The sequence below is a fragment of the Hippoglossus hippoglossus genome, chromosome 3 (assembly GCF_009819705.1).
Source record: "Hippoglossus hippoglossus isolate fHipHip1 chromosome 3, fHipHip1.pri, whole genome shotgun sequence".
Lineage (NCBI taxonomy): Eukaryota > Metazoa > Chordata > Actinopteri > Pleuronectiformes > Pleuronectidae > Hippoglossus > Hippoglossus hippoglossus.
The window spans coordinates 4,064,497-4,074,690 of record NC_047153.1 but is presented as its reverse complement, the minus strand read 5'-3'; the positions used below and the strand labels follow the sequence as shown (position 1 = coordinate 4,074,690).

General features: G+C 45.3%; 1 protein-coding gene across 2 annotated transcripts in view; it reads left to right on the top strand.

Annotated features, from left to right (window-relative positions):
* Positions 1-218: 218 nt before the first annotated feature.
* Positions 219-10,194, top strand: part of lrp4 (low density lipoprotein receptor-related protein 4) — a 103,520-nt gene continuing 93,544 nt past the window's right edge. For both annotated transcript variants that reach the window (XM_034578060.1, XM_034578050.1), the window contains exon 1: positions 219-586. In XM_034578060.1, coding sequence (XP_034433951.1) covers positions 526-586 — 61 coding nt within the window. In that variant the 5' untranslated portion in view covers positions 219-525. The remainder of the gene's footprint in view (positions 587-10,194) is intronic.

The following is a 10,194-nucleotide window of genomic DNA, read 5'->3' as shown; positions in this document are numbered from 1 at the left end:
GTAAAATAGCAAAATACGGACATCAAGAGTTTATTTGTCGTATTTAAAACGTTTATTACGACATTTAATTGCGTGGTTTTTCCTTTTTTATGCTATTTTAGTGTAGAAACCCAGCGGTGGATAGAGTGAGCACCCCTCCAGATCGCAGTTGGTACGACCCACAGCCCCTTTTGCTGGCTCCAGCCTCCGCGGCCGGATCACAACATGTTGGAGCCCGGAGCCGAGCTGCTCCCCGCTGAGTGAACTTTTCTACCCCGGGGTCTGTCGCCTTATCCCGGACACAGGAGGCGGAGGAGGAGGCCGGGGGACAGGAAAGAAGAAGAAGAAGCAGAAGAACCAGAAGCAGCAGAAGAAGAAGAAGAAGAAGAAGAAGTCAGACATGCTGTGAAAAGAAAACACGTCTTCTTCTTTTAAAAAACAGAAACACCAGAAGCCCGTTTAACACTTAACCGTGAGGAGGAGGAGGAGGAGGAGGAGGTGGAGGAGGAGAAGCCCGGAGAGAGCGAGAGAAACGCGGGGTGCAAGATGCAGCTGGCCGCGGTGCTGTGCGGAGCCCTGGTAACTTTGCTGCTCGACCACACTCCAGGTAAGAAAATGTCCGTGTCCCCCCCCCCCCCCCCCCCCCCCGCCGCCGGAGACCGGAGCTCAAACTGGGGCATCTTGTTGTCTGCGTGCTCCGCCGGTGTGTGGCTGTAGTAGAAGAATAAGAAGTAGAAGAAGTAGTGTTGTTGTTGTTGTTGTTGTTTTCTTCTTGTTTAAATTCCCTCCTCCTCAGCTCTGCGGTGCTTTGACTCGCACCATCAGACGTGTAAACTCAGAAGTTTCCCTCCTCGGTGCAGGGCAGGGGGGGGGGGGGGTTGAAATGGAAAGTGCAGGGGAACATGTGTGTGATTTAAATCTTGTTTGACAACATGCTTGAGCAAGTGTTGCAGACAATGGTCCCACATCTGCAGCTTTTCCTCCCATTTCACTGGTTTTAATAGAATTTTTTTACTTCTACATTTTCCTCTCGTGAAGGTTATTGTGTTGTGCAGACTTGAATCTGGATTTGCACCATTTGTGGGTTTTTTGGGGGGGTGTATTGATGCTGTGTGTGGCAGAATTAGGATTGTGTGTGTGTGTGTGTGTGTGTTTATGGAAGGTTTGTGTTACATGCAGGTTTGTGTGCATGCACATGAAGGGGGCGCTGCACAGCCCGGTGTTCTGTCACATCTCCACCTCCTCCATGCAGAAAATCTGAGAATCTGAAATCAGCTGTTCCTCTGCTGCCTGTCTTAGAAAATGCACTGAGAGAGTTATGTCATGTATTTTGTGCTTTTCGCGCGGTAGTAACTTCCTCAGTTGATCTCTGTTCTGCAGATAATTGGTTTTTAAATTAATTTGAAGTCCGAGGAGATGTTGGACGCGGCCCCTTGTGTTTTTGTTCAGTTTTAATATATCCCAGCCCTGTGCTCTGACTGCAGGTGAGCCGCTTTGTTTATCTATGATAACCTACATCCTGTGTCCCCCCCCCCCCCCCCCCAGCAGCCCTTGTAATAGGTCTGAGTGATTTCCACCACCCCCTTCCTATGTTTTCTCTAACACCTTGTATTTACAACATGTCAGAACAGCCGCTGGAATGCAGCGACCCTAGTGCAGCTATTTCAACACACACACACACACACACACACACACACACACACTCTGGGTTTAGTGTCATACAAACACCTTCACACAGACACACACTCGCACACACTCACATTGCTGCCGTGCCTCTCGACATGACATGCAAAGATCTACCTGACAGGATGGGAGAAGTTCGTAATCAGTAATTGGCCTGTTGGGCCTGAAAAATGCCGGTCGCTGTAATTGTGACATCTCCTAAATGTCACCAGGAGGCCGTGTCCAAAATGTCACCCAGATAACATTCAATATCCACTGTTGAAAACAAAAGCTCCCCCCCTCTCCCCGTCTCCTGGATGATCCACATCCTATCTATAGCTGTTTCAGATGTAGTTATCAATGTCTCCCTGCCCCCCCCCCCCCCTCTTTATCTGGGGCGGTGGGGCCGTGCTGGTTTGATTATGGACTTGTTCTGTCATAAAGCAATTAAGTCTGCCGGGCCTGTGTCATGTCTTAAACACGTCGTCGTCTGCTCGCGCACGAGTGTGAGGTGTGTTGCTGTTGGCATTTTCCATCGTGGCCCAGAACTGAAATCAAGAGCTATTTAAATTTGATAACTTTTAATACCAGGAATCCTAAATCCAACGTTCTCCCCCCCCTCAGAGGTGTATTTCTGTGGGGATGGAAAAGTGTCCAGAATAGCGTTTAAAGCCTCACGCGACACAGACAGTCAGACTTGTCCTAATGATCTTATTTTAGAGCGAGTGCCTCTCAAAGACAGGACCTCATACCACAGCTATCCAGTGGTCGGGGAAAGTCCACGATGGATGGAAAAAACACAACTTAGATAATTATATCCTGAAACAATTAATGGACTAAGCGGTTTGAAGCAGAGATGAATTTCGAGATGTGAAATGCTCATCCGGTGGACCGCAGCGACATCCAGTCCAGCCCTGACACATCTTGAGCTGTTTTCAGACGCTGAGGCTGTATACGAGAAGGCAAATGTCAGAGTGGGTTGCTCCGGGGTGATTTGAGAGCCTTTGGTGACACACTGGTGTCAATTTGCTGTAAAGAAAAACACTGTGCTTTCCGTAGGGGAATTTGTATGTCTTGCCCCCCCCCCCCCCCCCCCCCCCCCCCCCTCCCCCCCCTGCTGCTCTACCCATGCCACCCCTCGCCTGAATCGTCCTGAAACTCTCCAGTTGTCGTGAACGCGTCTGACCTGGAGACAATCTCCTGCTGCGTTCTTCATCTGCGTAGGACCCAATTTTCTGGCCGTTTTCTGGAGTTAGTGTCTGAAAACAGCTGTATGCTTGTACTTGGATGCATTATGTGATTAATGGATGGATGGATATAGTGTTAAAGGCTATAATTTATAAGCTGTATACAGTAAATGGCATTGTAAAGGGCAGCCGCCGGTCCCAGCTGACAGTAGATGACCCAGGGCTACGATTTATTAGTTCGGCTGTGTGTGTCTGTGTTTGAGAGAGACTCCATTCTGTGTGTGTGTGTGTGTGTGTGTGTGTGTGTGTGTGTGTGTGTGTGTGTGTGTGTGTGTGTGTGTGTGTGTGTGTGTGTGTGTGTGTGTGTGTGTGTGTGTGTGTGTGTGTGTGTGTGTGTGTGTGTGTGTGTGTGTGGTCAAGATGCTTTCTCAGCTCAGCCTAATAGCATTGCAGTAATGGGCTGGAGTTGGACTAATGGCGTGTTGGAGAGTGTGTTACTTAGTTTAATGATGTGCTGTGGGACAATGCGACCCCTCACCCATTCCGGCGTTTCCCTCTGAACCCTCCTCATTTAAGAATCAACTATTGATTAGACTCACACGTGGACTCAGAACCTCTCGTATTGTTCCACTGACACCTTTGGTATTTATAGTAAAGCATCACTGACGGATAAATCCATAAACTGATGGGTTTGAGATGCAATTCTTAACCTAAATGAGGATCCCTGTCCTGCAGGACAGAAATGAGACGGCGCTGCTGTGTGACTCTGACAGTCGGACAACCATCCAACAAAAACCTCCTTTCCTGAATGGGCTTGGTTGGTTTTGTCTGCTGCAGCCAAACAAAGAAGAGGAAAAGAGAAAGGGAATGATGACAGTGAAATACAATGGAAAGAAGTGGGCTGCAAGATGTGATTATTTATATTATTAAAAAAAGTCCATTGTAGTTCTCCAAGAACTCAAGGTTACAGCTTCAAATAGCTCGTTTTGCTCTACTTAAAATCAAACACTCAAACGGAGTCAATTTAAAATGATACAAAGCAGCAACACATTTTTCACATCTGAGATGGCGAATGTTTGGCGTACTCAATAAATGGCTTTAATTATTTTGCAGCAGTCTAACAGGTTTTCTCCCCTGAAACAAAGAGCAAAGGGAATTAGGCATATTTTAACGAGTATCATTATTTTCATCCAGCAGTACCTGAAAACATCTATTACAGAGATGAGTGTTGATGGGTGTTAACCTTGAGTACTTCTTTGATACTGACAGAACTGTGCTGTCAAAAGTATGGAAAATTTGCATTGGAATGACAGCTCGGATTCGTACCCATACTTTGATCAGATGTTTCGTAATTGAAGTCAAAGTCTTTGCTGTAATATGTTCAGCCTTTTGTTGTAGAATTTGGTAGAAGACTCTCGAGTCATTGAAGATAAAGATATTTAAAAGGTACTGTTGTGGTAACTGTAGAGATGAGTTTTGTCAGCGTCTGTGAGATCTCTGGAACATTCAGTCGAGGGCTGGACGTATGATTTCCACCGTACAGCACATTGACACAGGCAATGGGCCTTATCGCCCAAACCTCTCCAATCTCATCCTTGGCATCTTCAGTGTGTTTGACTGCTTTTTCTTCAGACGGATTCCATCCTCGTTCGCATGCTTCCAATGTTTAGAAATGCCATCATCGTTACTACGCACTCGCTGTTAATCTTCTGGACATTTTTCCTGCTGTATTCCCTCATGTGCTCCCTCGTTTTCTTTCTTTTTCCTTCCGGCACCTCTTCGCGCCTGTCGCATAGTACTCAACTTGCCCACTTGGACCCCTTCCAGTTATTTTATTAGGGCGGCTGGCAGTAAAAGTCTCAGAAAGTGTCCTGAGAAAACTTACTTGGACATTTGGGTTCTCACATTCAATGTCTGGACTGTGGTGCATGTGTGAAAGCAGCTCCAGAGAGTAGTATATAAGCCGAGAGAGAGCGGGAGGCGAGGAGAAATGGCTTTAAAGGGGAGGTGGGGGTGTGTTCATTATGCCTCCCTGCTCTGTGGTTCAGATTGCTGCCGGCCTCTGTGCCCTTCCCTGCTGCTTGTATCCCCTTGTTGGATTGATTAGTCCCCTGACATTGCCCTCCCCATCCAGGACTAACACACACTCACACACACGCTAGTGGCCTTTTTTAAACAACCCGCAGGCGTGTTTTTTTTGTGTAGCATTAGAATGTAAATTTATGATTTTGTGTTGCAAAATAGCCCAGACACCACAGTTGATTAAGTGTCCCCGTAGTAATTGTGTTTGTTTTAATGGTGTTGCAATGTTGATATTTCCGAATAAATCGGTCTGCAGACAGATTTATTGCATGACAAGAGTTTTTTATTTATTTTTTTGGTAGCGACTCCACTTTGCAGCCGACGTTACTTTCCTCTGAGGTTGTTTTGGAGGATGTGGCCGAGGCTCACGTCTATAAAACCTTTGTCTTTACTCCTGGCAAGGTTTGATTGTTTTGGCACATATATGCACATTCAACTTCCACTCTGGTGACGTCCTTGTCGAGGCTGAAGCTTCTCAGGGACGTCAGGAGGAGGAAGGTGACAGTTTCATTAACGGATCTGAGACTGGAGCTGTTGTGTTGCATTAGAGTATATGTGATTTCTGTGGCCTGAACAAATCTGTGTGTGCCCTCCTCTGGTCTGGCTGGTTAGGTTGGTGTCAGCCAGGCCTGTGCTTTCACCAGAGGAAGGCAGAGTGGGCCACCTGATACCCCCACTGGGCTTTGTGTGTCTCTGCTGAGGGGATGGAATTGCACCTCCAAGGTAGCAGTGGAGGTAACCTATGATTACTTGATTCCCAAGCCCCCCCCTCCCTCAACATTCTCATATGGATAAATGTCAAACCTCATACCACCCTCCCCTCCCCCCCAACTCCCCTACTCATTTTCTCCACCTTCCTATAAATCACCTGACTCTCTCCTCGCGAGTCGGGCCTCCTCTGCGAGAGACCCCCGGGCTCTCGTCTTTGGGGTCGTTTCTGATTTCAGAACATGATGCCACGGCCCCGGGGCCCTTTTCAATTATGTTCACAGCGCTAATATATGTCACAGATGTCAGCTCTGGGAGCACAGGAGCAAGCAAACAAAGTCGACCACTGGTAGACCTGGGTGTGTTAACCAATGGGTGATGGGGTTAGAAGGTTGGTAGAAATCAGTGTCAAGGTTGACATGATGTTTCAGGGAATTTAAAAGCGCTGTGTAGCTTCTTTAGCTTTGACAAAACGAGGGGCAGAATAATCGAGATGCATTTTAAAAGTTGGCTCAGGACAACGGATGAAAATCCAACTTTTAGGGTAACTTATTACAGTTTTTCTAGTGATAGCTCAACATTTGGTCAACAGGCGGCTGTGGTTCAGTATGTAGGGCAAGACTTTTACCATTGATCTGAATAACTCTATGTCTGCAGATAATTCTTCCCTGAAGCTGATACCGGGAACATGATCTATCTTAAAGATCCATCTTCAGTATTCCAAAAATGTTTCTTGTTTGATGCTTGCAACAAAAGGTCTCAAAGAATGATCCCTTTCACGTCTTGATCGTAAAGTTCATCTGGATGTGGAACCTCAGGAAATACAACAGATGTGCCTTCAGTGTGCAAGTTGGTCAAGTGACATCCCCAGTGACATTCCAAGCAAAACTAATGTGCCACAGCACTTTAAGACTTTGTTGCATGAATCTAGGCCGTGTCATGGCAAAGGTGTGGCATTTACCGGGACGTCCGTCATTTTACAGGTCATCCAGTAGGAATGAGAATTCCTGTGGGGTTGGAGATTATTGGAGACTGTAATAAACTCCCTGTCTCAGTGGGGGTCTGCTGTATAGGACAGAAAGATAAGCATGGCTGGAGACTTGCTGTCTGAGCACAACCAGGGTGGGGGCAGGGACACAAAGACTTTTTGAAGGACACACACGCATACGCACACGCATACGCACACGCACACACATGCACACGCACACACACACGTCCATCCTTAGTAACTTAATTCTTCAGTGGCTTCACTCCTCTGTCTCTGCGACCGTTTGTGAGGACATTGATGAATCTTTCGTGAATTTGGAACAAGACAATGCTGTCAAATGATTGAGGCTTCAGTAGATTGTTGCGATGAAAGATCTCTTTCCGTCCCCCAATGTGTTCTCAGCCATGCATTAAATATAAGACACTTATTCTCATGTATTGTCTCTGCTTCTTTACAGACAAAAAAAAGAGGACATTTGTCTGATGCCAGCGTCTGTATGGGTTCAGTGTTTAGTGGGGGGCCATATTTCCAGCATGTCCAATGGGTTAAACTGCACAATGGGCCACACACATAAACATATGGTTTGGAAATGACTTTTCGTATTTGGGCAACAGAAACATCTGAACAATTTTACAGTGCGGGACACTCGTCCCCTTGTCATTTTTTTGGGGGAGGGCGTGACCAATCTATCTTGGTAATGAATGGCCGGTTGAACGTTTTATGCTCAAATAGGCTGTAATTCATCCGTCTTTTGAAAGATCGGTGCTCAACGAAAACATAAACTTCTGTAGAAGTTTCTTTTTGGATGGCAGCACTTACATCATAAATTTAACTGGCAAAAAATGAGTCAATACTGTGAGTAAACGCACAAAGGAAAGTGCTAAGAGAAGTTGGAAATGATGAGATTTCATGACATATCTCTTGGCCTCTTCATGGGATTTATTGATGAAAATATAGAAAATCTCCAGACTTAACTATTAAATAAACCAACAGATCTATGAGATCTGCAAGCAGGGTTAACTGTTCAAATCTTTGTCCTTCTCTTGTCAGGGACAGAAAACAGATTGGGTGAGAGTTCAGGATATAAATAACTACAGAGACAGAGACAGAGACAGACAGGCTTCTTTCCCAACTGGACATGGCCTCATTCAATACGCTGAGCTCACAGGCCGTGTGTGTGTGTGTGCGTGTGCATACATGCTTTCTGCCCTCCATGTTGCATCACGGAAGGAGACAGTGAGATATCTTCTGTTAATTGATTTTACCTGATTTCTTTTGTACACAAGATCTGTCTTCAGCCCCAAATGCATGCACACACACATTCTCACTGCCTATAAAGTTTGCATCCTCTTTTTTTCCTCCTTCAGCTTCGATTCACATTTGTTATCGTGGCCAAAAAAGACATCAAAACACTCGTGGAAATGTGTTAGACAACTGCTGCTGTATAATTTATCGACCCCCCCCCCCCTCTCTTGAATCATGAGTTCCAAACAGTTGTTGCTTCACCAGAATATATAAACCTCTGTTGTCTGAGGTTCTGTGGGAATAGTGTGGCAGCCGAGTAGCTTATTACGCGACAGTTGTTTTAATTTTGTGACTCTCGTTGGAATCTATCGCAACTGCTGTGAATCCGATTTGAGCACAGGTGCCAGAGAGCGCTGCAAACTTTTCATAAGGCACCTTTCAAGATTTCAGGAAGGTCAAAAATTCAATGCTCATAGCTGCTGTGACCATGTCTGTCCTTTTAGCAACACATTTCTCAGGTGTGCTTTAGTTTGTTTTTTTTGCCACACAGCTGCCTTTAATTCTCATGTGGGATTGTTTTTTATTTTTGTCCCTTTTCCCCTGATCCTATCGCTGCTCCTCTGCTCAGTAACTCTTCCGTGCTGCATATGGTCACCATCTTTTTCAAACTGTCCTACCCACCCTCTCTGTTCTCCGGTGGGGGTCCTGCAGATGGGGGCCTGCAGCTGTCTCATAGATAACCTCCAAAAGGTGCCTGAATGATGGCTCTTCACCTCCCTGCCGGCATACACAAATAGCCTGTTTCATAACATACACACACACACAGCTTCTCTCTCAAGCTTCAGGTAAGATTAGAGTGTGATATGATTTGACTGAGACCCCCCACACTTTCTCCCCAATGAACACAGGTGAGCATTAAACCCCTGCAACACATCAGCAAATCCCATCTCTGCATTTGCAACCTGTCGATGTCAAAGCCTTAATTATCTATGTTGTGGAAATAAAATCGAATATTGTAGATTTCCTGTAAAATCGCTACATACAGAGTCCAAGGATAATAACCATTTTCAGTTTCAACAACTCTTAAGAACTCATTCAATGATCACAAGTTCTTATTTGGCACAGTTGCGTACTTACACAGGTTTTCTATAACAGGAGCTAAAGAAATCCGATCAGTTGTTAGTGGCTGATGGCGGCCAGGGGGTCCAGGGTTCTCATCCTAATCTCATTCTTAGCTGCTGTCCACATACCAGCTGACGTTGGCTCGTTGCTCGGCCCTGAAGGAAAACAGCTGCACGGACTCGGGTGACTTTTTGATCACACGTACAGTATGAGCAAATGGAGCATCGGTGTAGCCTTTCCCTCCCACACTTCCCGGAGTCCCTACGACTGCAGGGAAGCACCTGCTGCATATCTGATGTCTTTCAAGTTGTGGAAACCAGAAGGAGGCACCTATGGAATTCAAACCTGCTTTAATGTGACACCGACTTCCAAAGGCTAGTGTCTGTCATATGTCTGGTATTGAAGATGACGTATCGGAGAAGATGGCTCCCAACATTTGGTGCGGTTTTAATCTTTCATAAAGCAATATGCATATAGGATATACAATTTTGGTTGTTTTATTGACTGGTTCTGACTGTTTATTCACAGTGCCTGCAGCCCAAGGGGATATCTTCAATCGTTTAGTTTAGTCCGATCAACATAAACATACTCATAAAGCAGATAAAATAATAAATCCTCACATTTGGAAAGCTGCAACAAGATAATATTTGGCTTTTCTGATTTAATAAATGGCTTCAATAATTAAATTATCTCTCAGTATTGTTAATCATTTTCTGTCGATTGACTCATTTCGATGATTTAGCTGCACAAGGAAATTCTGAACATCCAAACACCAGGGATTTAATAAGCCCTAATATACTGATTGATGATCACATGGACAGATGATTACAAACTGACTCATGCCCTTGCTGATTATGAAGCAATCATATTTTTACTCAACAGTTGGGTTCAAGGTATTTACAACTTGCAAAACATCCTAAATTGTTCTGCTTTTGCAACCCACTGTTATTTTTGCCTAAATCCCAGATGCCACTCAGCTCTGTCTTGTCTCTGCCCTTGTGTCACTGCTGTCAAGTCACAGTTCTGAACTAGCATGTACCCAGACTAAGACGTTACGTAACACAACCAAGATCCTGTGGATACGACTGTAAAACATTACCTTTGTCCAGAGTTCATGATAACAACAGAGGTACCGCTGTGCCTCTGGTTAAATCTAAACTGGGACATACGATCCCATAGCTAACTAACTGCTCGCTAGCAGTTGGACCCTCGCCCTGTTTT